Genomic DNA, 27,957 nt, shown 5'->3' on the forward strand with positions numbered 1-27,957 from the left:
GCGGAGAGGAACGACCCTGCGGAGTCCGAGCAGAGCAGGGTGCACTGGACGCGCTCCGGTGGCAGCGAGGAGCCGAGTCCCCTCGTATCTTTGGGTGTTGCTGCTCCTTGGTTCAGCGCTTGCCCCGTGGCGCAGAGAGGGTTCGAGTCTCCAAGGCTGGGGAGGAGAGGGGACAAGGCGTCGCTTGCACAAATAGCCCTTAGAAACAAATGTTGAAGTGCTCCTGAACCTGTGTGGGGAGGGACGGTGCTATCCTCCCTCTCCAGGCTCCTGCGGGAAGGACCGAATTTAAAGGAGGAGGGAGCAAGCCAGGGGAAAACAGCTGAGCAGGGGACAGAGCCCAAAACACCCTCCAGGCAGGCAGGAGGGCTCGGCAGCCTGGCCACCGCATCCCGGTGCTCCACCACGCCGGCGTCGAGCCGTTTGGTGCAGCAAACATCTACCTCGGTTGGCCCCATCGAGAGAAGTCATGGTCCAGCGACCCAGAGGTGGCCTTCAGCAGACGAATGGAACTTGTGTCAGTTTGGAACAGGAAAGATTTAAAATATATATAATATATACTTTTATTATTCACCCGTTAACTCCATTATATGCCAACCATGAGCTAGTTTCAGCAGTTACATTCCCTTGATCACGTCTTTACGAGGATGCAATTAAATCAAAACAAAGGAGACCGCTGACGCCAGCAGGGGAGCAGTAGCTGGCGCTGCGGACGCAGTCGGTGAATCCAGGCGGTGGGCGGCTGCGCGGCTGGTTCGGTTCCACCTCTCGGTGCAGGTCCGGCTTCGGCGGAAAGGATGAGGGCAGCACCTCCGCCGGGCCCAGCTCCTTGGCAGCGCCGCACTTTCCTGGCAAGGGATCATTTACTGCAACACCAGTCCGACCTGGGGGAGCCAACAGAGATGGCAGGTCAAGATGTGCTCAAGCGCCAGTGTCCTCTGCCACATACCCGGCTCCGGGCGGATGCAGCTCACAAGCCCTCGCCGTGCCGGCTGGGAGGGCTCAGCATTGTCCGTGTGGTTTCCCCACTGGCTTTGGGATATTTGAGAGTAGCAAGAGCCCTAAGCTTGCGGACGGATGGGCGCATGGACCCTGTCCAGCTCTGATCTGGGGAGGTGACCGATGTTTGAGGTGTGACAAGCCCAGGCAGTCTGCAAGACAGCCTTAATTTACGAGCCAAGGTTGTTCCTAGTAACAGCAGATTTGGGAGAAGCTGCTTCCCAAGAGCCTCATACCAGGACAGGCCCCTCTGCAGGCAGGTGGCACTGCTGGGTGCTCTCCAGCCACTGTGGGACAGGACACGCTGGTGGCTGGTCCCGGGCTCCAACCCGCTGTAGCCACGGGCAGCCCCACTGCAGGGTACAGCTGGAAAGCAGCTCCCAGCACCAGGCTCTCCAACCCACCAGCTCTCCCAGCAAGACAAGGGATTGCTGAAACCTCCCAGCAACATCCTGGAGCTTTTTGTAAGGCTCAGTGGCAGAGCAAGGCTGGTTTAAGATGCATGGGCTTGTACCCACAGAGACAGACCTGGCTTCACATGCTCTGTGAAGGGAACCAAAGCGCCAGTACTGCCGTTAAGGCATCAATTAGCTGTTGCGACATAGCGCAGGCAGGCTGCAGCGCTGCACAGCTGACGGCTTCTGGTTCTCAAGTACCGTCCTCTCCAAGGCGGCTGTGGACCGGAGGGATGCTGAACCACAACTTCAGGGTGGAGACACAGTAGCAACCAGGTGCTCCCTAAAAATGGTCCAGGGCAGGCAGACGGGGTGTCTACAGGCACAGCTGTAAGTGCTCAGAGCTGCTGGGTGGGGAGTGAGCTGCTGGCTGTGGGGACAAGGTGACACCCCTGTGATCCCGTGGCTCAGCCCCTCCGCACATGCTATGAGCGACCGTGCTGGCAGAGCTCCCCATTGTCACGGGATCCTGCTCAACAGCAACCCAACGGCTCTCAAGCTCATCTGTTCTCTCTAGAGGGGCTCTTGTTCATCACCCCACCACGACAGACTGACACACAGGCTACAGCGCGGTGACACCTGGGTCCTGTGCAGGCTCACAGGGCACAGCAACCATCTTCCAGGTATGGACAAGTGACTGTCAACTACCTGTGTCACATTTGTCACCCTGCAGCCCTCTGCCTGTCTATTCTCTGTACCTGGACTCCTTCCACAGAGGGAAGAGGTTGTCCGTGCAGATGTGCGTGAGGTTAAGGACTCTGAACCTGCACTAGTCCAAGAGTAAAATGAGGCTGGGGAGACAAGTGGCGAGCGCTTTTCCCCAGGGACACCCTCTGTGCATGCACAGCGGGGAGAGCACAAAGGAGCCATCACTGGATTCACCCATTACTGTGTGTACTGCTGGCCTGGGAACGCCGAGGTGTGTGTGATGGCAAACTCCCTTGCGGGGACAAGACCCCTTCCCGTGGACCCCACCACCCCAAGGCACTGACCTTCTCTGGTGCCATGCTGGGACACTTCCAATTGTACAGGTAATACTGCAGATTCCCGTCCCCAATCCCAAACTTCAGCTTCTCCAGGAAGGTTTTGTTTTCCATGAGATCCAGTGCATTGAAAACGTCGAATCCTTTCTGCATGGGCAAGACACAAAACCATCAGCTCCTCCTGCTTACGTGCTGGGGAGTTCCTCCCATCGTGAGCTGCCTGCCCCTCTGCTGCCCAGCTCTGCATCCCAAGAAGATGGGAGCAAGGCTGATGGGGAAGAACTTAGCATCAGCATAGCCACCTTCAGTTCAAGCGCTACAGACATACAGCAATGTCGTTTGCTGTAAGAAACGAGTAGGCACCCTGAGCCCAGCTCAATCCTAGCCAGAGGGTTTAGGGTACTCCCGTGTCCCTCTCCTGAGTGGCAGTTCCTTTAGGATTTGGGTTTGTACAGCCCAGGGTAGAAGCCCTGCCCCGTGACCAGCCCTCCCCATAAACCCAAGGGCGGCCAGGTGAGCGGTGAGCCTCCCTGGCCCCACCATCACTCACCGACTTGGCGAGTATGAGAGCATCGCTCATGAGGTCGATGAGAGGCGTCTTGGTGTGAACATTGTAGAAGGAATAAGCAGCTTTCAGACTCTTGTGAGTCGGGTGGTTCATGATGGTGGAGGGCAGCGTGTAGAAGCTCAGGAAGTCTGTCACCTCCCCTGGGGTGCTCTGGAAGTCAGAAGTGACACCGCAACACATCAGAGCCAGGATAAAGCCTGGCCAGAACCTTAAAGGGGCTTTGCCAGTCTGAGTGATGTGTGGGCTCCCTGTGAGGAGACTCGGGGCAGCCCAGGGTGGAGAAAAGCTTCTCAGTGCCTGGGACAGCAAACTCCCCAGTCACTCCCACAGCTTGCTGCACACTCTTCCAGTGGCGGCAGAAGCCCAGGAGAACACCCCTCCCCATCTTGCTCCTGTCCCCTCACCTCTACCACAAAGGTGTCGATGATGTTCTCCTGAGGTAAGAACCAGTGCTCCACCTCCTCTCGGCTCATGACAGGCATCAGGTGGAACTGCTTCAGGTACTCGGTCAAGAGCTTGTGCACTGCGGAGATATCTCTGTGCTCCATTGGCCGCAAGCCCGGAGTCTTGGGAGTCTACAGAAAGCGGGACAAATAGTTGCTTGCACGGTGGCTTTTATCACCCAAGGGCTCTCTGACAAGCGGCCGGGAGATGCTCTCTGCTTAGATCAGCCCATTTTCAGTCCACAACGCAGCACTCTCCCCCCCAGCCCTGCTTGCCTAGCAGAAGGATGGATGCAATCGACCATGACACTGATGGCAAAGGCTGCAGAGAAGCACAGCAGGTCCCAAAGCCCCACCTGCCAGGTCAAGTCCCACTGGAAATGGCCTCCTACCCACTAACGGCACAAGATCTTTACTTCCCTCCAGGTCTCTGCGCCCATGTGCGGTGGGGATGGGCTGGGAGACATGCCCTGGGCACCACAAGGAACCACCTGATGTTATTTCCAGTTGGACTCAATTTCTAATCTAGGGTTGGGATTGCTCAGCAAAGCCCAGATCAAGCAGCACAGACTGCTTCTGGGGCTGGGTTTCTGCGCAAAAATTGATAGCTACGAAACAGCAGCTGGTGCCTTTGCTGCAGCGAGCGGCAGAAGACAGGAGCCATGTGCTGCCCAGCACCAAAGCAGCGCTCTCCAACCGCAACGAGCAGCTCCGACCGACAGAAGGAAGCCAACAAGGTCGGGGAAGGTGGTGGCAATTTTAATGCTTTGTTTGTCTCTTCTCCCATATCCAGCTGGGGAACTTCCCCAGCAGGACAACTGCAGTGACAGAACCGATCAGTTTGACTGAAGAATGAGGGACTAACCCAATTCAAGGTCACTCTGAGGCTGTGTTTGGACAGATGAAGGCTGTCATATCTGCATTCTCGTTTTACCAGGAGGACAGGATATGACATGACTCACCGTGAAACAAATGCTCACAGGGTCCTCTAGCTGCAAGAATTTGCCCTTAAAATGCAGGTACCCAGGCAAAAAAATAAAGATTAAATAAAGCGCAATAGCTTGACAGAGTCATTTACTACATGAAATAAACCCCAGCTCTCCAGGCAGAGGACTCGACCTCGGCCGAGATGTTTGTGTCTCCAGGTCCAAGCCTCACCCCTTGCTCAGCGAGGAGCAATTTGTGAGCTCTGCCTCTGCAGCTCACAGCCCTGGCTGGCACCCACCTCGGGCAACCGGTAAAGCTTCATGGTACGTTGCATAGTCATGTTCCTGCTCAGGTGGGAAAATTTGACCTCGATGAGTTTCCGAGGATTCAGGGACCGGTGCCAGTACCTGCAGAAACACACTCACGGTGGGAGACTTGTTCTCCGCCAACTGGGCGGCCACACGAGCACAAGGTTCTCGTAGCTGCCATGAGAGGGCAAGCGAGAACATCACGCTGGCTCGCAAAGAGGCCAGCAGCTCCCGCAGAGAAAAACAAGGGTGGCCTGAAGCGCTTGTGCTGCATAAAGTCTCCTGTCTTGTGATACATGAGCAGCTTAAGCAAAGCTACTGGACTTAATCCTGGAAGGACAGTGTGGGGAGGAGAAACCTGGGCTGGAATCAATCTCTCCTGTCCCGGGGAATCCCACAAACGCTAAGCGCCACAGAGGGGATCCCGGCAAGCAAAAGTCTGCAGACAGAAATCTTTTTGCAGAACTGTAGACACTCACCTGCAAGTCCCCACAGGCTTTGGCAGCACCACTCCCGCAGTGTAAACAGCCTGAAAGATCCCCTCCAGATGAACCCGCCGCGTGATCTCGCGGATCAGAACTGGAGCCACCCGTTTCGAGCGCAACTTTTTGTGGACGCACAGGAAGTTTATCTCTACCATCTTCTTCTCTCTTGGGAAACAAACAATGCAGAGCATGAGACCCGACTGTCCTGACCTGGGAGGATCTGTCCAACGCCCTGGGCAATTTACCTCCAGCCCCTTCAAGAGAAAGAGGAGTCAAAGCCTTGGGGAAGGCCAAGGGGCAAGGGCTGGGTTTGGAGAACCTTCCCTTCAGCTGTTACCCAAGGTTTTCCCATGGAAAATGGTCTTCATCCAGCCCTGGAGGATTTCTGTAAGCCAGAGCTCTAAGCTGACCTCATTGAGGAAAACAGCCTTCAGGGCTGCGAACTACAAGATGTCCTTGCACAGAATTTTACTGCCCACGTTAAATATCCCCCACTTTCTCTGCCAAGCAGCACAACATTTCCACAGCTAAATGGTGTCGGTCTGACTCGGTTGGTTGGGGAGGACAATGTAGCCAGACCTCCTCAGCACTCCCAGGAAGCCCCACATGCCATCAAGGGGCAGGATAAGAAATGCAGTCGAGCAGCACTCACGTGTCATAGATGTGGATAGTGGCTGGAATCGCGCTGATAAATCCAACCAGCTTCTTGCTGGAGACAACTCTGACTCCACAGTGCCACTGGGGCAACCAGCCCGGAGGACGCAGCGCCCTGGAGAAGAGATACACACCAGAAGTGACATCCCATCAAAGGTCTCCAGCGTACCTGCTCCTGCCTCCTCGCCCAGTCCTGGGACGCCCTGTGTCCTGCTCCAGGCTGCCTAATGCAGCTGTGAGTTTGCAGGCAGGAGGATGAAAGGGTGACAGTGATGTGACAAGGCAGGACTGCCGGGGTCCAGGGCAATTCCTGTACTCCATGGCCAAGGCCAGTTCTCGCTAGTGACACAGGAGGAAATTCATGTTCCTCGATTCATGAACGCCCTGAGGAAACAGCAGCTCTGCCGCAACAGGTCTCCAAGTGTTATTGCTGGCAATGTTATTTGGCAGCCGCCTTCATCTTACAGCTCCAGGGCACTGAGAAGTTCCTCAGCTGCCGGGATTTTTACAAACACTCAAGGGATCAAACCAAAGAGGAAAAAAATCCAGTTTTAGGCTCCCGTATCTCAAAGAAGCCAGAGGCAGGCAGGGCTGGGTGAAAGAGCCCTCTCACAGTGTACCTGGGACACCACACACGCACACAGTGACAGATGGCGAAGGGAGATTTCGGAAAGAAATGAGACAGGATAAGCAAAGGCAGCTGCAGCGCTGTCACCAGGATCACGCTTGCCAGCATCCAACACCCTCTGCTCCACGGTCATGATGCCACTCACCACAGCAGGAACTCGGGAGAGTAATCGAACCGGAACATGTTGTCATCGTCCTCTACGTAGTTCTCATTCAGAAGTGTGTACAGCTCTTTCAGCTAAAACAGGAGAGACCAAAGAGGTTAAGAAAGTTATTCAGGCATCACACACCCCAGCTGCCCTGAGACGGGACCCTGAACACTTTTTGTGTGGCCACAGCAATAAGCACTGCGTGCAGCTGTGTCCCTGCTACCGGCATATCCCCCTGCTCCGGGCTTCTGAACCAGTGCTGCTGCAGAGCAGGGTAAGCAGCAGGACACACAGGTAAGTCCTGCTGCCCTCAGGTCATCTCCCAGGGAGGTGGGTCACAGTCTGGAGGGTCTTCCTAAGGGAAAACTCCTGGCTTCAGGCATCCTTACATCCCCATGAAGAAACCACACCAACCTGGCCAACATGGGATGGGTGAGAAGTAACTGCGCAGTGGGGGAAGTCAGACCCATCTAACTCAAAGGAGATGGCGTGACCACTGAGCTGGAGAGTTGCCTGAGCTGGAGAGTTGGTGTGGTGAAGGACATGTTCCCATTCCCAAAAACATCTTCAGCAGTCCAAGCATGGAACTGGCAACCATGCAATGGAGACACTCTCCCAACACACATGTGCCAAGCTGCCTGTACTCACCACGCCTCTATCCCCAAGGTCCAGGGCATCCCAGGTGAAGCCCTGGGGCAAGGTGTATGGCTCCTGACGGATATTGTCTTTGTCTGGCTCAACTGGACCGTGGGTGTTCACCACTTCTCCTGTAAGAGAGAGCAGGGAGCCATGAAGGTACTCTGTACTGTTTGAGGCCAAGTCTCCATGACACCTCAATCTGGCGGCCAACGTGCCTCCTGTCTCCCACCCCAGGTCCCTGGCGCAGGCAGCCAGGGATTGCCATTTCACCAACCCAGTTTGGGACTCGCCACACATTCATCGTGACACAGGGGCAGAGAATCAAAACGCTTTCCAGGGCAATGCTGAAGCTGATCGGGCAGCAGAGAGGAGGTGACCCAACTAATGGAGCTTCAGGGCCACAGCTACATCCTCCAGGTCCACATGCAATGCCTTATCCTTCCCCATCCCCACAATCCCAGCCTCGGCCAGCACTTTCCCATGAGCCACTCCATCAGATGGTGGCTCTCTCCCTGCCAGCTCTGGCCCCTGCCATTTGGCAATCGTCAGGGTTTCCTTCCCACTGCGCTTAAAGAAGAGCTGCAGCGAACAAGACAACTTTTGTTGAAAAAACACTGACTCCTAAAGCCCCCGATTCAGCCAAGAGATGCCAGTTCAAGCACCGGCTTTCTCAGGGATGACAACACAGCGGCATCACTTGAGTGCTGCCAAGAGAAGCAAGCCACGCTAATTAGGAATTCCCTTAAAAAGGGATTGAAAAGGTTTCCAGGCAATGGGGAGGTGAAGAAAAGCCCAGAGCAAGAACTGTCCCCATCACACCCACCCAGGGCGGCTTCCAGAAACGCTCACCCCTGGCCGTCCTCTCTGTTTTGAGCAGGTGCTGAACCACTCTGAAATCTGGCCCCAAAAAATCCCACAACACTTTTGTTACCCGACCCTAAATAGCCTCGTGTACGTAACGCTGTGTGCCAGAGCATGCTCCTGAGCAAGGACCACGAGAGATGCTGGGACCCAGTGAGTGGCCAGCAGCCAGAGCACAGACAGCAATTTGGTGTATGGAGGAGCGGGGTGTTTTGTGCCTCTCCTTCCCCTGAAGATACCTTCCACCCTTCCTCCAGGGTTTACCCAAGCAGAAATGATCTTTGCCATGCCCAGGATCCTCTGGGAAAAAGGGCAAATGCAAGATCAGGCTTTGCTGTCTCACATAACCCCGTGCCATCTCTCTACGATTTTCCCAGCACACAGCTGAGACCATCGCTCCCAGCAAACAGTCTTTGAGAGCAAAGAAAGCCTCAGACTGGTGCTGACAACATGAAAAGGGAAGCAAACACGGTGCTTGCAGCAAGACAAGTCAGACACAACCCCACGAAGGAAATTACTGAAGAGCAGCCATTTTGAAGCCATGACAAGCTTCAGGTAAATCTAGAAACTATGGGCTTGGACTCATTCTCTAGTGCTCCTGAGCTCTGCATGGATTTTGCTGGGGGATGCAGGGGCGGAGGGACTAAGCAAAGCAATCCTAGACACCCCAGGAGCACTGCAGGTTTGCTCCAATTAGCTTGTCTTCCAGTCACGCAGCTCTGCAGCAGTGCACCCCTCTTCCTTTCAGATCTGCTCAGCTGCCAAGTGCTCCTGCCACGCTGAGAAACGCCTCGTTACCGACAGCAGATCACTTTTGACGCAGGCTGACAGAGTCAAGAGCAAAGGGCTGGAGCAAGGATTAGACCTGAGAAGCACAGCTGGGCTGTTCGCAAGGGGAAGAGGTGACGAAGAGACAGGATTCCCCATCTTTAGACAGGCATGGCAGCTTGGGGGTGCAGATGCTCGTGAGGTTTGTGCCTCCTCTCTCCCGGCTCTCCTGGCTCACCCCCAGCGCCTGCCCGTGCCAGAGGCTGGTGTGAGCCCAGCAAACCAATGATGTGGCAGCTCAGCACATGGATCTGCTTCCCTGAGAGGCTCCCATCACTGGCTGGCCCCGTCTCACCCCAAGTTACCTTCCCCACCAAGGACTCCTTGCTGGGAAGTTTCAAACCCCAGAAAGGGGAGAGCTGGTTAGCTCCAAGTCCCCTAGGACTTGGCAAAAGGAAGGCTGGCAACACCCCGCATAAGACTTGGGCACAAAGGACTGCGGAGACCCAGTTCAAGGACTGAAGACTGAGATTAAGGGATGCCCAAACACAGGAGGCATCAAATTGGATGTCCGAAACGGCTCCTTGTCCCTCTTGACGCCCCCCAGCCACCTGCACAGCTCTCTGGCGACAGGGCTGGCCTCTCAGTCCATGATACTGAACAGTGGACAAGTGTCATTGATGCCGTTGAAGCCCAGGCAGGACTGCAGCGAGGGGCCATCCAGGGACTTGCTTGCTGGCCAGAGACCAGCTTCTTTGGGCTTCTTTGAGGGCTTCTTTGAGCAGCCTAGAAACCACAAGGCTTCTCCCAAGGAGCACAAAATGGCAAGAGGCTGTACGTACCTAGCTTGGGCACGGGCTGCGTGTCCCAGAACTGGTAGCTCCTCTTGCTGGCTTCCTCCATGGTTTTGGCAGGGCCCTGACCTACAGAGAAGAGCTCGATGGCTTTTTGAATCTCCTGGATCCTCTCAGCGGGTAAAGAATTCACCTGAGGGTGGAAAAGGAGGGCAGAAAGACAAAATGAGTAACCTGAGCCACCAGATCTGTTTTTCAGCTCCTCATTAGGGGAATCTGGAGCTGACCTTGCCAGGATGGGGAAAGCAGGGAGAAGACTCGCTTCCCAGCCTAGATCCTCCCATAACCCTCTATAAGATAGATAAACCCTTTTACCAGGCACCTGCCACACACCTAGACCTGGTTTCTAGGCACTCCTGGTTTGAAGGGGATAAATTAAGTGCCTTAAAATGCTTTAAGCTTCAGTTAAGGAGAGAACTGTGAGTCCCAAGAGCAAACCTCCCTGCCCCACCTTGCCTAACACCCATGCAGAGACACCCTGGGTCAACCCACATCCAGCGTTCGGGCTTTCTGCGGTGGCTTTTCTCTCTCGCTGCTTCAGTCTCCTCCATCTAAGTTGGATCCATACCTGCAAACTGCAGCTTCCAGAGGAGTCCCTGGGCGCCACAGACCGGGACAAGGCGGAGAGGCTGAGTCAAGATGAAGGACACTTTCCTCCTCCTCCTCCCCATGCAGAACTTGGGCAGGGTGGGCAGCTCTGCACTGAATTCACAACCCCATCTCCTCCCTGATTCCCAGTGAAGTTAGTTTGAAACACTCAAAGCCCCAATTTAACGCTCAGCACAGTCAGAAGGGCAAAATATTAGAAATATTTGGATGGGAACTGGGCACTGGACAGAAAACAGCTTCTGTTGATGTGCAGATCTCTGTGTTCGTGTCCTGCCACAGGACCAGAGGGGACAAGAGGGGTGACTGCCAGTGCTGGGAGGGATAAACCTTGCGTGTCCCATGCTCCTTCATGACGCACCAGCTGCTAGTCAGGATCGGGCAAAGCCAAGAGGGGTAAGACAGACCCTGCTCTGACCCGACTGCTGTTCTTATGTTAATCAAGAAAAAAAATCAACATCAGATGTTGCCCAAGAAGTAGGAGAATGTGCTCGTTGTGCTGGCTGTGGGCAGGAGAGGAAGCTGGCAGGTGGCAGCGTGGCGGTTCCCTGCCTGCGAGGAGGCAGCTGGTAGCTACAAAGAAGAATTCGGAGGCGCCAGTCTGACCCTTTCACCACAGCACAGGAGCTGGCTGCGATATCCAGCCAAGGACCGCGTTTACCCTGGAGTGCTCCACAAACACCTTCCGCAGCGACGGGAATTCCCACGCATGGAGCCAGGCTGGGAAATTACTCTAAACCTTAAGTTTTTTGAGCAGCCAAGTGCCTAAAACCAGGACCGGGAGACTTTCCTTGCCCTAAATTACACCAGAGAGGTTCAGGATGGGGCTGGCTATTGCGTGGGGCCACGACTCCAGGAAGCGGTTGGTTACCTTCACCGGCTGATCCTGAGCCTGGTCGGGCTGATCCCCTCCTTTCTCTTTCTTCCGTTTTGGTTTCTTTTTCTTCTTTTTGGCTCCACTGTCATTTGCTGGACTCAAGCCGCTAGGGAACAAAAGAAACATCATTGGAGCCTTGGGGTTTTCTTTTGGAGAACATTTATAGGGTTTCTGAAGCTCTCTAAAGAAAATACAAGCTCCCTGCTCTGAGTCCAAGTCTCCAGGAGGGGGAATACTTGGTGCACAGAGGGTGCAGCCATGCACCCTCTTCCCGGCACCCCTTCCATCAGCGAGCTCTGTGTGAGCTCCCAAAAGGGGACCAGTGCCAACATCTCCCACCCCGCAGGCTTGCGCAATGGTGGGGAGTGAGCCCCACGCCACAGGTGACCACGTCTTTGCCGTCACATCACCCCACTCAGCCGCACATGCCCAAATCCACCCTGTGGAGCAGTGGGGACGCCCAGCTTAGGCTTTTTCCTCCTCTCTGAGCCCAAGGATAGACATGGGAGCAGCAAACACTGGTCCAGCTCTGGGCATAAGGCACCACAGCAGGTCTGGGCACCATGGAGGGGCCAGAGGCCAAGGACGCTGAGCCAAATGTCACCCCACCTGCAAAGGTGGTCTAGGGAAACAGGTAGCTGTTATATTGCAAAATTATTATATTGTTATGCCGGAGATGGAAAAACGAGATGAAGCAGCAAATCTCTTTGGGAGTGCAGGGTGGGAAGTGTATGTGCCAGGGCATCGCTCCTCCTTCCAGGGATACAGGGCAGCCCCAGACATCCAGATGATGATCACCCCAAAGCAGACCCAGGTGTGAAACCCTGCACTGAGCCCAGCCTCGCTGATGGGCAAGTCTGGCAGGGACCTGATGCCAAAACGCAGGAGAGGCACTTGCCCCCAGCAAGGTGTATGTGATCTCACCCCTGGGTGAGATACCCTGGTGCAGGACAGGCGATGTCACCGCTGCGGAGGTGGGGCACCCCAAGCCAGGAGCCTCCTTGCCAATGGTCCCCAAAACAAGGTTACAGCCTCCAAGAGGGTCATGGCTCAGATGGAAATTCTACCCCAGAGATGGCTGGAGCAGGACTGAGCGGAGGGTTGAGAGGGTAAGAGGGTGGGACACCGGGCCAGGGATGCCTTGTCAGCTGCTGACACGCACAAGGGGTCTTCTGCAAAGCAAACTGGGGGGACGGTGCGTATGCCACCAGTGTTGCTCACCTCTGCCCTGTCCCTGTCACTGCTGCCAGGTTTGTTTTGCAATAAAACTACAGCATCTTTCCTCTCTGTTTTCACGAAGGAAGGCTCGATGGGGAGAGGACAGAGCCATGGAGAACCCGAAGAATCCCGGGTGGGAGCTGCTCTTTGCATTAAGCGGCACATCCACAGCACCTACAGCCACAAAGCCCACCACCAGCGCGGGCCGTCACCTACACCAGAGCGGCTCTGGCTGGAAACTGGTACGAGCTATGTGGGACTGGGTCTGCCCCACCTGCCCCAGGGACCTACCGCCAGCCCGGATGCTGTGGGACATGTCCCTGCCCTCCTGTGCCCGGGGACCTCGTCCTCTTCTTTCCCCAAATCTCAGCACAGGGATCCAAGCCAGTATACTTTTTACTCTACGATATAATAGAGGTGTCTCCTTCCTCACACCCCCAAAACGATTGCCGCTTTCACAGCAGGGACAACCACGCAGCTCGGATCTGCCCAGAGGCAGACGGTGAACCGAAGGCACCAGCCAGCCTAGAAACCCCTCCGAGCACCACTTGCTCCCAGACCAGCTTAATGCCTTTACCAAACACAAGATAGTGGCGAAGAGGGTGGAGCAGGGAAAGGAAAGGAGAAACACGCTGGAAAATATGTTGGAGCAGCATTCAACTATTTATTTCAGCAAGGCCAGGAAAAGGAGAGAGCCGGGAGGGGAATAAGGTTTAAATAAATCCCTGGGCTGAGCAGCCAGTGAGTTTTGAAACCAAGGAAAAGTGGATAGAGAAATGTGTTTTTGAGGGATGAATCTGGAAGGGCTGGGTGTGGAGATGCCTGCAGACAGCGAGGCCACTGATGCTTGCGGTACAGAAACCCAGCGCAATGGGCAGCTGTTGCCCTGCGGAGCAGAGACATCTGGTTTGCAGGACACGGAGCAGCTGAGCTGGGGAAGGCTTTCCTCTGGACAGAACCTGAACAGCAGTGGAGACTCTGCAGATGCCATTTTCTGAGAAAGAAGATTCCCGTCTATCAACAGAGTCCCATCTGAAACACTGGGAAACAGCAAGCATTTGCTCACCGGCACGGGGAACAAGCAGTCACGCAGGGCAAGCTGCTCCACAAAAGGGGGCTCGATGAGAAGCATCCCTCTCTTCTCCAGAAGCGCTTTAAGCACTTGCAGCGGAGCAGAGAGAGGAGCAGCTGCGAAGGTGCAGCTCTGTGATCAGCATCCCACGGCACTGCTGAACCATCCCTTGGGGGGGACATCTCACCTTTCCTCCCACCCCCGGGAAAGGGCTTTACCTCCACCCGGGAAGACGCGAGCTCTGACATGACAGCAAAAGTAATTATAGTAAAGCAGCGCTGACACTGCTATTGATTTTGGTGACAAATGCGTGATGTTTTGTTTTTTTTTTTAACTCCGCGCAGAGGAGCACGGGCAAGACCTGGCAGATCCCCAGCCAGCCAGGACAGCCGCATGCAGGTCCTGGGATGAGCCAAACCATCCACCGTGGAGCTGCAATAAACACATTCAACCGATTTCTTACCAATTTTAACACCACAAACTGACGGCATGAGGGCGGTTTACGAGCACGTCCCAGGGCAGACACTGGAAGCTGCCCCTTCCAAAGGAGACAGACACGTTTTCCCGGGTGACCTCCATGTCAGGATGAGGGTGTCAGATGCGACAAACAAAATCCTCCCAGCCCCCTGCATATTCAGTCTGCGTCGCTTTGCTTCATAAATCAGAGCTGCCAACTCCCAGCTTGCCACTAATGAGTTCAGCCCAACCAATATCGCTTCACCCCCACACCGGGCTCACAGGTAAAAGCGCTGAGAAAAATTCTCCCTGATTTATGAGCAAAGCCGTCGTGACCTGGAGGAAATCAGGGTGGCATAAGGTGGGATGAGGTTTTGCATTCCCAGGCACCGTGGCATGGGGAAGGGCCCCGCTCCAGACGGGAGATGAAAACCAACCTGGCAGAGGAGTCACCAGCATGTAGGAGAATGCTGGAAAACCCGAAGGTCCAACTCACTACACTTAGGGAAGCAACAATTATAGGTATTTTCTATTTTAAAGTGCATTTAAGAAAGCAAATATCATCTTCTTTATGCTCCAGTGCAGCTGCAGCCCCTCAGACGTTCCTCAAATTAACAGCAACACCTCACCTGTGCCTTGGGACGCCACTGTCCAAAATCCCAGTTACCGCAGCTGATGCAACCCATGAAGCTGCGAGGGCTGAAGCCAGTTTCACCCCCCAGGAAGGGTTAACTGCCAGGCCAGCTCCTGTCCCGACAGCCCACAGCCTTCCTGGCTGTGCTTATGGCTTTTTTACTCCCATATCTCCTTTCCAGCCCGAGCTGCTTTGAGAGATAAAGCGGGTGGAGAAGGGTGCATTGGCTGCGCTATGCGGAACGTCTTCCAGTTACCCACGGGATTGCAACGGTCCATTTTCTGACGAAGAAATACACTTTTTCCCTTCTCCCAGGGAAGGCGTCACTGCTGTCACGACCATAACCTATCGCTGCAACTCCCCCTTCCTCACTACCAGACAGGTCCTTGCGTTCAAGCGAAAGGAGCCGGCACTAATCACTGCACAGAAAATAATACCCATAACCTGAGCAATCTCAAAAATAGACTTTTGGAAGTACCTAAATAAACTGGCCAGGCTGGTTCAACATGAGACACGCTCGACTGACTGTCCTCCACCAGCTCAGCCCCTCTGGAGGCTGGGAAACACCAGATGCATCCAGTAACAAACTGGTGTTCAGCACCCACTTATCTATCACCTGGATCCATGCGTGCTCCCGCTGTATTCCCAGATCCGAAAGCTGTATTTTTGCAATGTGGGGGAGGAAAGCACAAGGGAGGACAGCCCTGTCTGCGGCCGACTCCCCATGGCTCCCTCAGCTCCTGATGCCCAGCAGGAAGCTCTGGGTCAGCATGGGGGCATTTCGATGGCAAGGGCTGGGAGTTATTTCCCGTAGTGTATGCACTGTGGCGATCAAAAAGTGTCTTTCATTGCACAAATTGAAAGGCCACGCTCTAGCTCTCAAAGTGTCTCACACCTACGACAGCAAACGGTACCAAACACTGCTGGTTCTTCCTCAGAACCCAAACTGGAAATGCAGATTCAGACAAGGGCTTGTGCGGTTTGCAATTCCTCCACTGCTCGGCCATGCTTCCTAGTCTGAAAGGTGTCAGATGAGAAACAGGTGTCAGATGAGAAACAGTAGATCCCTGCTCCGTATTTAGGTGCTGTAAAATCCTTCTGCCAAACCTGGGGCTAATCAGGCGCGGTACTTAGGCTGTAATCTTATTAGGGGACGAAGCGAGAAAGGAGGCTCTGTAGATGGCAGAGCACGGGTTCTGAAGCAGAGCATGCCATTATTGTGCTCCATATAACACCTAAAACTAAATTCTGCATGTCAGAGCACAGGGGTTGTCCCAGGAGCATCCTCTCACAGTGTAAGTGCAGGCAGGGACTGCCAAACCAGGCACCTGTCCACTGTCCCACCAGGAAAAGCCCCACACCCCATCCAGCAACAACCCAGTTTGTGCCACAGGACCATCCCCGAACTTTTCCCACCCAAAACCACTTCCCTGGGTGGTTTTGCCAATGATGGATCCATTTCACAGGGCTGGGACACTCGAATCCTTGGCCTCACCACTGCCACTCGCTGCCTGTGAACCAACAAATCCCACCAGGCTCACAGCAGCTCCGGGGAGCAGAGCCTGTGCCGGTCGGTGTCCCTGCCTTTCCAGTGTCTTTTATCTACAATGGGGATAAACCCTCCACAGACACCGGAGACGTGACAGAGCCCTCTCCACACAAAGGAAATCGCGACAGATACGAAAGTGGGATTTTTTTTTCCTTGGGAAATCAGCTTGGATGGCCACAGCAGAGAGCAGTGCAGCCACTTCGCAGCGCTGACATGGGACCAAGGCGGACGAAACTCAATTCCTCTTTCCTGTCCTTAAAAGGAAAGGAAGTATTGCTCTCGCTAAGTAATATTTTTATGTTTTAAATCTCAGAGCCAAGATCCAGTGACTCTTAACACAAACTGGGCAGAGGCAGGACTCTGAGCATTGCTCTGCAAACCCCAGCAGCTCAAACCACTTCCCTTGCCCTGTTTTTGGGGACTGTTCAGCTGGGGTGACCAGAAACGCTCCCACATCTCAGCATTAACGCGACGGCATGAAATCAACAGAATCAACGTGCATCAAGAAAGAAAACCACTACCTTTCCTACCGCTTGGTCTTTTCTACCCTAGGTGGATCCCCCATTAGGTTTTGGGGGGGGACAGAAGATTTGCCAGAGAACTCCAAAGCCTCCCTGGCCTGTGCTCATTATCACTGTGCCCGTCAGCCACACTTTTAACATTATTTCCCTAGCAATCCGAATTCTCTAAGTATATTTGTTACAGGACATTTCCCAGGCTGCGCGGTTCACTTGTTGCACTTCAACACTCGCCCTAGTTGGGGCAGGTAACTGCATTTTAACTCCTTGGGGTTGCAGGCAACACGATGCTCACGCTAGGATATGAAGAGCACTCCAGAACACACCTTTTCCTGGCAAAGGGCAGACTGAACCGCTGGGCTGGGAAATAACGGTGATTAAGCACCGCGTCTCCTCTCTGCTTGGCTCTGGTTTCCGCAAACCTAATCATGTCAGAGGGAAAGAAAAGAAAAATCTCCCGAAGCATGGCTAAATCTATTAAACTGAGAGACAGTGCCACACCCGGGAGGCAAATAAAATATAAACAGGCATCTGTGCTGCCATAAAAAAAGCCTCTGTGATATTTCCTGCATGACCTTTTATTCGCTTTGGTTACCGGACAGGCAGGATTACCTACGGAAAGCTGCCAACGGAGGGAGAAGAGCTCCTCAAGCTTTCCAGTGTCTTTTATCTACAAGCTACAAGAGCTCTTCAAGACGATGGTCTCCACGTCGCACGGCTGGGAAAGCAGCTGCTGGGGCACCAGGCAAATGGAAAGAGGAGCCTGGTGAGGCTCAGATGTGCAAAACACAAGGCAGAAAACCTCTGGAAAACTCTGGAAACACATCATGTGGCATAAGCCACACACTGACATGCCCTGTCACATGCAAAGTCAGCACGAATGAGGATGAAACCTCTCCTGGAAACCACAGGCATGGTGAGGCAGCTCTGCACCTCGTTAATTAAGGCAGTGAGTAATGCAGGTACTACATTAGGGATTTTAGATCCTTCCTACCTAGATAAGGACCTGCCTCGCACCGTGCGCTCGCTCCTAGCCTAATTGTTGCTATTTCACCACTTCGTACGTCTGGATGCCATGCTCCTTGAACCACAAGACAACATTGGTTGAGCTTTGCAAAGCCCTGGGCTGTGTTTAGAATAACAACGGGAAGGGTGTGCAGAAGCCTGGGCTTCTCCCAGGATGCAGCGACTGCTGCGGGAGGCCACAGGCTCCAGGGAGCGGGATAACACACCCAAACGTGCCACCACCCTGGGTGCCACTGCGGTGCCAGAGATGGCAGGAGGGGGTCACGGCTTGTGCTGGATGACAGGGGGAATGTGGGGAGCTGCACCCTAACGCAAGGACAAGAAGAGCTGCGAATTGGACTCATATCTCCCAAAAAAAGGCACTGGCGGTCCCTTTGTGGCTGCCCCCCAGACCCGCCGCAGGCCGTCACCCATCCACTCCACGAACGGGCCCGACCCTGCTTAGCTTCAGAACACGCTCGCACAACAGGCGTGAATGGGAGCCAGCGGGCCCGTCCCCCCCGCCAGACTGACGGGCAGCTCGACCAATTGCAGCGCGGGATGCTGCCCCGCGGCCAATCAGCGCACGCATAGGGCGGGGCGACGCTTACTTCCCGGCCGCTGCCCTCCTCAATGGGCCCGGCCGCCGCCTCGGCGGACGGCCCCGGCCGCCGCTCACCCCCGGTTGGAGCCGTGCTCCGCCTCGTTCTCGCAGTCGCTGCAGTGCTCGTGGTCGTTCTCCTCCGTCGACGGCCGCGGAGGCCTCGCCGGTGGCCGCCTCGCTGCTGTCTCACTGTCGTCCGCCATCTTGAAACGGGGCCTCGGCGCCTGCCGCACCCCCGCAACAAAGCGCGCCGCGATTGGGCGGCGGGCCGCGGGGCATGCCGGGACCGGTAGTCTGCGCGGGCATGCGGGGGCCGGACTGCGTCGGGGACGGGACTACAGTTCCCGTCAGCCTTTGGGGGCGTCCCGGGGCGGGGCTGCGGGGGCGGGAGGGCTCACTCGCACCGGGGCAGCCTTGCGGGGCCACCCGCCCTGGCGGAGAGCCGCGGCTTGTCCCCTCCGTCGCCTGTCCCCCTCCAAGGCCGCCCCGCCCGCGCCCACAGCCGGTTCCTGCCCAAGGGGGCGGGCCGAGCCTAATGGCGGCGGTGCCGATTGGCTGCGAGAGGGACCCCGCTTCCCACCAGCCAATAGGCGCGCGGGACACTGCGCCGCGCGTGAAGCCGGGCAGAGGGTGAGTGGGTGAGGGCGGCGTGAGGGGACCCCCTCCGGCCCTCGCACCCCGCGGGCGGCGGCCAGGCCCGGCCCGGTGCGGGCAGACCCGCCGGGGCTTGGCCGGCCCTGCTCCGCTCCCCGGCCAGCCCCGCGGCCCTCGCTCGCTCGGGGCGGCCCAGCCTGACCCGCCCGGCCTGACCCCCCAACCGTGTCACAGGCCCTGGGCAGGAGCCGCGGCAGCGCCCCGGGCTTGGGGAGGCCGCGGGGGTGCCCACGGCCCGGGGCCGGCTCGGGAGCACCGAGGAAGCACCGTTTTGCAGTCAGGGCCCTGTCCGGGGAAAACCGTTGGCACGTGGGGCTTGATTCAGTACCAGCCGAAAGACCCCGGGGGTGGTTCATCGTGGCGGTTCTGATGGTGGCTTTTCCCCCACCAAGATAATCGTGTATTTTATGAATTTTCCTTTTATTTGCAGCCTCCTCAAGCCGAACACCAGGTCTGTCAGTGTGCCAGGTCCCAGTCAGAGCTGAGGATGGGAGCAGGAGGAGGGCTGGGTGTACTGCGGCGCTGGTGGATGTGTTTCAGCTCTGTCCTCTAACCCCCTTGGTGTGCCGGCCAGATGGCTTGAGGCGGGCAACTCGCACCCTGCTCAAAAAACAGAGGAGTCGGGACGTGGGGGAAATTTGGGCACCTCAGTCTTCGAAAGCTGCTTCCTGAGGGCTCTGGGTTACATCTCCCAGGGCACCATTCCTCAGAGCAGGAATAACTCACCACGTTTTCCAGTCTGACTAGCCTCTGTGGCTCGCCTTTTGGCTTTCCCCACGTTTGATTTAGTTGGCGCAGGCCAAATACACCCAAAAAATGGTGTATTGTGGGGAAAACTGGTTCTGGCTCCTGCCTGTAACATCTGCAGGAACGGGCTGGCCTCTCTACCCTTGTGTACAGTTCAAACTCAAGCTTGTTAAATATTTATACCTTGTACCGTGGATCTTCTGTACAGGGCCTGCGACAGTGCAAGTGTTTTCAAACCCCGTTTGGCCGTGGTTTCTAGACTAACCCTTCCAAGTGCACTTTTACCCCTGCAGTAATTCTCACAGCGAGCTGCCTGCTTGTGAAGGTATGTAACAGAGGGACAGAAATAGCAGGTTTTTTTGGGATCAAGTCCCAGCTGAGGCTGGAGGCCAGAGCGTAGGGGTTACTGCAGTTAAAACCCTGTATTTACTCTACATGGGCAGGAGAGATTTTTATGTATTTCTCAAAAAAACATGCGAGTGGAGCCTCCACCCCTGCACAGCAGTGCACCAAAGGCCTGATTCTCCTTGTGCAGCGTGAGCCCTTATAGGCTGTTGCAGAGGGTGTATAAAATCCTGCCAGGGAGGGCTGGATTTTAACCTGCTGCAATAAATAGAGAAACAGCCCCTCTGCCACGCCGAGCCCACTGTAGCGCCAGGAAAGGCTCCCAGTGAGGACCGGGTACTCACTTGTCAGCAAAGCTGAGATTTACGTCAGCCTCCCGCAAAGCACTGATGTTTATTGTGACTGCCCTTTCTGATTCCCTTTGAATTCCCCCTTGTTGTTGCTCGAGTTAACCCCATCTGTTCGCCTGGCATCTTGGAAGGGAAAAGAGCGCGTGGTGCTGCCACGGGCTGGCGTCCGCTCTCGGCAGCCACGAAGCGAAGTCACTCTGTGATGCTGCTTGCTCTAACTCCTGGTTCCTCCCTCTGCTGAATTGCCTCCAGCTGCCAAAGGATTTATCCACACCCCTCTTCATCCCCAGACCGTGGGTCTGGGTCCTGTTTGCTGGACTGAGTTAGGACAAAAGTGTCTTTTTTTTTTTTTTTTAGCGAAAAGGAAGCAGTGCTATGTTTTTGCCCGTTTTCAGCTACGCTGCAGGCCCATGTTCTGACTGCTGCCCTTGGGTGCAAATCAGCATGGTCCTCGTTCATGGGAGGCGGTGCCAGTAGTAGGTACCTGGTTATTGTATGTGCAGAGTTTTTTAGGGGCTGGTGGCCGTGGTGTCTGGAGGGAGGTGTGACAGCAGAACCAGGTTAGGCAGAGCAATGGCTACTGAGATCGTTGGATTCTGGGGTACGTGGCTCACCGGGAGAGGCAGTGAGAGCTGGGCCTCCCTTCCTCTGGGTAAGAGGAAGCTGAGGGGGTGTCTACCAGCAAAAGGTGACAGAGCCAGTTTCTTCTCAGATGCAGTGAGCAACAGCCACAAGCTGGGGCTTGGGAGGTTCAGGCTCCTCGCCTGTCAGGGTGGTGTCACCCTGGACAAGGTGACAGCAAAGTCAGGGACTCTGTCCTTGGGGAATTGCAGGACTCGACTGCACAAAGCCCTGAACGCCCTTGTCTGGGGCCGGGGTTGGTCCGTGGGGGCTGGAGAGGGGATGCTGAGGTCTGTTCCCCGCGCTGCCACGGCTGCCCCAGGTCCTGCAGGACTCGTGCTTTCCCAGCCTGCTGTGGCTGTTGCCTTTTCAGGGATGCAGATACGACCTTGCTCGCAGGCATCCCCACTCCTGTCCGGAGCTGCCCCTGCGTCACTGAGCCTTTTGGTGAATGGGTGCAAGTGGGATTTAGAGGGCTGCAGGGTTTGGATTGAGTGGAGGGAGATCTCAGTGCAGAAACAGTGAGAGAAGTTGTTTGCTCTGGCTTGGCCGGGGGGTTAGCAGCTCCTTCCCAGCCTCAAGGCCATTGGCAAGCGCAGCCTCTGCATTTAGTGCCATGTTTGCAAGCTAAGAGACACAAGTTTGCTGCTCGGAGCCATGACTTCTTGTGTCCATTGGGCTGCCGATGATGGTGCTGGCCTTCAGGTAACGTGGGAGTGTGATTTACTTACTGTCTTGTGTGCTTTGCGTCCCGATTATGTCAGAGGTAGCTTATCTCCTTTTATACCTTGGCTGTAGTGATCAAGCAGGGCTCTCCCTCTCAGTCCTCACGTTTCTCGGTCTGGACTGAGATGTTGTCTGAATTCTTCGCCTTTGCCACTGATCCTGGGTTACCCTGAACAATGCTGCTAGAAATGTCCTCTGATTTACGGTGCTGTAGGTGAGACTGTGGCTTGCTGGGTGCAGATGCTAAAGGGGAGCGAGTTGCATGGAGCTGCAAGTAAACGAGCTGGAGGAACTTAGGGCTGGCTCAAGTTGCACATCCACAGCTAGCAGGGTCCAGGGAAGCCTCATTTAACCCAATGCTGTTCTTCAGCCTGTAAAACAGGGGTACCTAGCTCAGAGGGGTGCCAAAATCATAATAAAGTCTCGGTAACACCCTGAGAACATACGAAAATGAGCTTTGAATGAAGTTGTCTGTTTGGGATAAATATTTGATGTGCACAGCATGAACAAAACGGCCCTGTCCTGGCGCATTTTCAGCTCTTTTCTTTCTGTTTCAGAGCACAATGTTCCTGGTCGGACTCTCGGGTGGAATCGCGTCAGGGAAGAGCACAGTGGTGGCCGTACTCCGGGAACTGGGCTGTGCCGTGATTGATGCCGATGTTATTGCCAGAGAGGGTGAGTTTTGCATAGTTGATCTTTCTCCCTGAGGTTCCCCTGACAACCGGGATTGATGCAGGGAAGCGCAGACGGCAGAGGGTGCTCTGGGTACATTAGATAAGTGTTTCCCTCCCATGTCGATGAGGCTGTGTGGAGCAGTTGTCTCAGGGGGATTGGAACTAGGATATATTTTTAATAAAGAAAAAAAACCAACCAAGATCTTGCCCTAATAACAAACACTGTGGGGAGATCTTGCCCTGAGTTTCTCTCTCCTGGAGTGCAATGCTTCCTGGCTTTGAAAGCCAACTTGTGGCAAAATAAATGCCCTTGTCTGTGAAGCACGTTCCTTCGTCTGATCTGATGTCCCCCCTCAGCCCCAGGACACCCATCCTGTAACACGTTGGGTGGGGTCACTAACACGCTGAAAGAGAATTCCCCTCTGTGCTGGATGTTGCTTGGTTGTAAATACTGAGACATTGGTCCACAAAATTACTTGTGCCTTAACGCGCTCAAAAAAAAAAAAAGAGGCTCCGAATACCCAGATCAGAGGGAATTTGATCTGTGCTTCTGCACAGCACACCTGCCTCTCGCTGCTCTGGAAATGTGCTGTCCTGGCTACGGAAAAGACCCAGAAACCCAGATGTGTTGCCTCAGCAGGGCTGGAGCAGACCCTGCTCTCCCCCATTACCTGTGTGATGCGTTAATCCCCCGGTAGCACCGGGATAACAAGGAGAGCAGCGCTCGCTCCAGGAAGGGCTGCTGATTTTGTATGCGGAAGGTTTCAGGTCTGCAGCTGAGCAGTGGTGCGGGTGGTGTCATTTTGAAGTGCCTGCGCTTTTCTATTTGGTGAAGAACTTACCCTGTAGCCACTCAAAGCTGTGATGCTCTTAACATTTTATTGCACTGTAATTCCCCTCGAGGTGCGGAAAATTTGCTGGAGGTGCTAAAAGCCCTCAGAGGCAGTAGGAAAACACCACAGATACTCAGTGTCAGTTTTCTACCAATCACTTCCTTTTTCTCCAATTCCTTTTTTTATATGTGTTTATTTACTATATGGATTTCACCCATCCTGAAACTGCCTAGAGGTGAAATTCCATGGGAAAAAGAAATCGGTCTTAAAGACTTTTATTAGGTTGGCCTGAGGTTACAACCTGTGGCAATGTTCCTGGATTTTGGAGAGAAAATTATATACGGTCTGTCATTCTCTGTGGTTAGCCTCAGCTTGATCTTAATTGTGATTTTATTACTGCATCCTTTTTGTTGGTGATTTTTGTTGGCCTTAAAATTATATGCTCGTGTAATGTTAGAGTCCCTGCAAATACCTTTTGGAAATTGATCTCTTAGAAGGTTTCTGTGTTCATTCTCCTGAAGAATTTGGTGACTGAGGTGAAAGACAGTAAAAAAAACAAAACAAAAACAAACCTTAGTAGCAGCCAGAGCCAATTTGTAGCAGCCAGGCTGTATTCACCTAGCGCTGAAGTTTTCAGCTAAAATAAACCTGACGCTGGTCCCCGTCCCTTTAGGATCTCCCTGCTCGACTCCTCGCCTTGCAGGCAGTGGAATCAGCTCGGGCGCGTTCCTGCCCGTGCCTTGGCTAGTAGCTGTCAGCGAGTCCTCCCACCTGCCCTGCTGACTTCTAACCCTGAGCAGAGCAGCACGCACGAGGAGGGTTGTGGCGCTGAATTAATGTTTGCAGGATGCTTCGATCTCTCGGGTGTCAGCCCTCAAAGGGACCTTGGGCTGAGAGGGGTTTTTGCAGACGCTTTCCTGCAGCACCGATGCCAGGTGTCTGCCGGGCTGCAGTGCTGAGCCACGCCGGTCTCGGTTCAGCGTGTGCTGGCAGGCAGATGTGCTGCCCGCCGAGGAGAATAAGCTCGGTTATTTAATGAACAAAACTCATTTGAGGCCGATTGCTGATGCAAACACCGACTGTGCTGTAGAACTGTCTCTAACCTCCGGCTGTTTAATGTTATCAGTGGTGCAGCCCCACTTCAAGGCCTATCGGCAGATAGTGCATTACTTTGGCACCGAGATCCTCTTGGAGAATGGAGAGATAAATCGTGAGGCTCTAGGAAACATTATCTTCTCCCACCCGGAGAAACGGCAGCTGCTGAACTCCATCACCCACCCAGAGATCCAGAAGGAGATGCTGAAGCAGATCTTGAAGTACTTTGTGCTAGGTAAGAGGCTGTGTCCCAGCACACCGGGACTCCTGCTCAGGCAGGGGCTGTCCCTGCTCATTCTGCCTTTGGTTTTAAAGTGGGGAGAGGGACGGGGAAGGAGAAAGGGAACCGATGTTGAGTGACGGCCTTTGTGCTCTGCCACCGGTGGCCTTTTGCGTCGGCATTTGGAGGATTCATTCCTGCCTTTCACTGCTGCCCTTCACCACCTTCTTCTATGGTTTAAAGTACATCTGTAGGGCCTGAGAAAAGCATTATGAGGCCCCTTCTGAGATTACTTGCTGGATAATGTCATACCTTCCAAAATGGCCAAATATTCTTCCCTGCCCCCAACCTCTGTGGGCTTCGATGAAAGCTGCGGAGCCCTTTTAGTCTCGATAAGGTGAGAAATGGGCTGACAGCTGTGGTTTCCAAAGTCCCGCTTTTTCCCCTGATAAATATAACAAATACAGCTGTCAAACGTGGTCTAATCAAATGCCAGATAAGATCACCAGCTGTTTTGGAGGTCTCCGTGTAGACAGAAAGGTGTCTTAATAGAGTCAGTCTGGTTTCGCGGAGCTTGTCAAAGCTGAGCCCTGTGACAGCTCAATAGGTCTGTGCCGGGGCTGCGCACCGCTGTGGGGCGAGGAGGAGGGGGAAGCGTGAAGGAAGCAACAGGCAGGAAAGCCGGGAGCTAGAGATGGAGTCTTGAACCCGGGGCTGTGGGCTTGGGAGGCGGACGCTGTCCTGCCCCTCGGCGAGAGCTCCATGTGTCTTCAGCAGGCTGCCTTGTCCTCATTAGTCAGGTTTTAATGATTTGGGATAGCTGGATGTTGTCTCTAAGGATCGCTGTGTAAGGAAAGCTCTTATCGATCAAACCGTAGGGCAGCAAGAAGTCTCTGGGCGGAGATAAAATGGTGGCTTGTTGGATGATGATGTCTTTGTCAAGGCTTTTATTGCCATGGCCAGCTCGGTTAGGGGGTTTGGGTTATAAAGAGGGGACACCAGCAAAACTGGAGGTGTCCCCGCGGCTGGGGGACACATGGGGGAGCGAGGTCCTGACTCACAGCTTTCCCTTACCCTTATCCACTCCTCCAGGCTCAATGGGGTGTACCCCCATGTCCCCGGACGCTTCCGTCTGCTGGGGGTGTTGGCGTTTGCGAAGGGCAAAGGCACGCAGAGAGCCTGGGGTGGGCTGCAGGGTCCGGGAAGACGGTGGCTGGTGGTTACGAGCTCTCCTCTGCCAACTGCTCTGTGAGGTGACAGCAGTTTTAAACCAAACTTGGCCAGTTTTGGTGAGGTTTCAGGCCCTGGGGATGTGCCTGGAGGCACCCCTGTGTTTCAGTGTCATGGCTGTGAGAAGTCTGCAAGGATTTCCTTGCTCCCCTTGGAAAAATGGAACTGTTTAGCCAAAGCTTTCCAAAAAGAGAAGAAAACTGAGCCGGGAAACATCGGCTCAAATGATCACAGCCTGGAGAAGTCTTGGACACGTGAAAGAGAGGAGAGCAAATTCTGCTGTGGGCACTGCTCCCCTGGAGAGGCCAGCAACGACGGCATGACTGCTGCTCTCGCCAGCCAGGCACAGGCGCTTTCATTTAAGCTTCTCGTTTCAGCTCCTCATTATATTTCTGCAGCTTCACCTTTGGTCTGAGATCATCCAGGTTAGGGTGGGTGGGTTTTTTGTTTTTTTTTTTTTTTTTTCTTCCTTCTGGAAACTTGGAATTAAACCATTTCCTCCCTCCAAAAGGGAGGAGGGCAATCAGGCTCTGCTCTCCTCTCAGCTGTAATCGTGGAGCTGTAGAGCTTTCCTGCTTGCTTTGCTGGAGCAGCCATGGTTGTAGTGCGCTTGCAGCACGAGGGATTTAGGAATCTGAGTAACGCTGTTCCCTTTTTGGGGGGGTGCTGTCATTTCTGCAGGCTACCGCTACGTGATCCTCGACATCCCTCTGCTCTTCGAGACCAAGAGATTGACCAAGTTTATGAAATACACGGTCTTGGTTTATTGGTAAGTGCCATGTGAACCACGAGGGCTGGCATGCTGCCCCCGCTCTTAGAGGCTGGAGGGGACTGTCACGTCCCTTCTGCTCTGGTGAGGATTTAGCTTTGGCCCTGGCGTGAAGCCTTTCGATAACGCCGCCTCTTTTCTGTAGGCGTGAGAAGTGACGCCTTCCTTTATCCTAATGTACGAGGGGTTCTTACTGAGGTTTCCCTGAAACCTGGCACCATCGTACGGGAGAAATCTCTGTCTTTGGGCCTTCCACAACCTGTGCTCCGTTGGCTGGGGCAGGGTTTGGGACACTGCCCCGGTGTTATGGGCCGTGGGAAAGCCAGAAACACGCAGTGGGGTCAGCCTGGGCAGCGCTGCAGGGGCTGGCTCCACTGATCTGAGAGCGGGATGCCTGTGTTGGATCCGAAATGAAGCGGGGCACGTCTTTCCCCACCACTTTACCCCGGCTTTTTCCCCTCGTGCTGAGGAAGGCAGGCAAACCGCCTCCTCCCTCCCGCACCCCCATCTCAGTGCTGCCCTCCCATCCCGGCAGCGACCCGCCGACACAGCTCTCTCGGCTGATGAAGAGGAACAAGCTGTCCCAGGCGGAGGCAGAAGCTCGCATCACCTCCCAGCTGCCGCTGGACGAGAAGCGCAAATTAGCGAGTCACATCATTGACAACTCCGGGGACCTGGAGAGCACGCGCCGGCAGGTCCTGAGGCTGCACGCCCGCCTGGAGGATTCCCTGGATTTCCTCTGGGCACGGCTGGCGGTGGGCATGGTTGTAGCCGGGCTTGGAGGGCTGGTGTACCTCCTCCTCCGGCATTTCATCTCTTAATTCACCTTTTTCTTTTTGTCATGGAAGAGGCCTGAATTTCCAGGTTTGAAAAGGGCAGTGAAAGGCCACCTCTTTTAATGAGCTTTGCCAGCTGAATGCAGACAGTGGGATGAGGCGTCTCCTTGCAGACTTCCCAAGGTGAACGTAGGGAGGTTTTTCCGGCACCATCTCCCCTCTTCTTTCTTCCTGCTCAGGTTCTTACCCACCAGCTGTGCCTGTGAGATGGGACCACTCCCCTTGCGTAGCTGCGGCCTGGGGAGGGGATGAGGCCCTCGTTATCCCCCTGTGGGTCTGTACAATAGGACTTCAGTGAATTTAGGCACTTTAACGTCTTCGGGGACAATCTTTTCACTGGGGGAGTCAGTGGCCTCTCAGGTCCTGTTTCTGCTAGCAGGTGTCCCCACATTGATCCCCTCCTAGCTCACAGCCCCAGCTAATCTGGATTTAGACATGGGATTTCCCCTTCTTTCACATTGATTTAACGGAAACATTAAATCTGCCTGGGGAGGACAGACAGTGCCTCATATCACATGGATTAGGTGTTCAGCTGGCTGCTCGCCCTCACTCCTGCCCTCTATTTCTGCAATCATCACTTGTGGGTCACCCTTGGCTT

At 54.6% G+C, this 27,957-nt stretch overlaps 2 protein-coding genes across 2 annotated transcripts; one reads left to right on the forward strand and one right to left on the reverse strand.

Moving 5' to 3' along the window:
• Window positions 1-549: 549 nt before the first annotated feature.
• On the reverse strand, window positions 550-18,462 carry NMT1 (N-myristoyltransferase 1). Its single transcript, XM_059830470.1, has 12 exons — window positions 18,335-18,462; window positions 11,198-11,309; window positions 9,709-9,853; window positions 7,247-7,365; window positions 6,596-6,687; window positions 5,821-5,937; window positions 5,163-5,333; window positions 4,674-4,782; window positions 3,410-3,580; window positions 2,988-3,155; window positions 2,447-2,584; window positions 550-884 (listed from the first exon to the last, which is right to left on the reverse strand). The coding sequence occupies exons 1-12, from the start codon at window positions 18,460-18,462 to the stop codon at window positions 864-866; spliced, it is 1,491 nt and encodes a 496-aa protein (XP_059686453.1). The 3' UTR covers window positions 550-863.
• Window positions 18,463-19,896: 1,434 nt separating this feature from the next.
• DCAKD (dephospho-CoA kinase domain containing) lies at window positions 19,897-27,606 on the forward strand. Its single transcript, XM_009807039.2, has 5 exons — window positions 19,897-19,985; window positions 22,260-22,377; window positions 24,336-24,539; window positions 26,436-26,523; window positions 27,059-27,606. The coding sequence occupies exons 2-5, from the start codon at window positions 22,266-22,268 to the stop codon at window positions 27,342-27,344; spliced, it is 690 nt and encodes a 229-aa protein (XP_009805341.2). The 5' UTR covers window positions 19,897-19,985; window positions 22,260-22,265; the 3' UTR covers window positions 27,345-27,606.
• The last annotated feature ends 351 nt before the right edge of the window (window positions 27,607-27,957 follow it).

This window comes from Gavia stellata, chromosome 28 (assembly GCF_030936135.1).
Source record: "Gavia stellata isolate bGavSte3 chromosome 28, bGavSte3.hap2, whole genome shotgun sequence".
Lineage (NCBI taxonomy): Eukaryota > Metazoa > Chordata > Aves > Gaviiformes > Gaviidae > Gavia > Gavia stellata.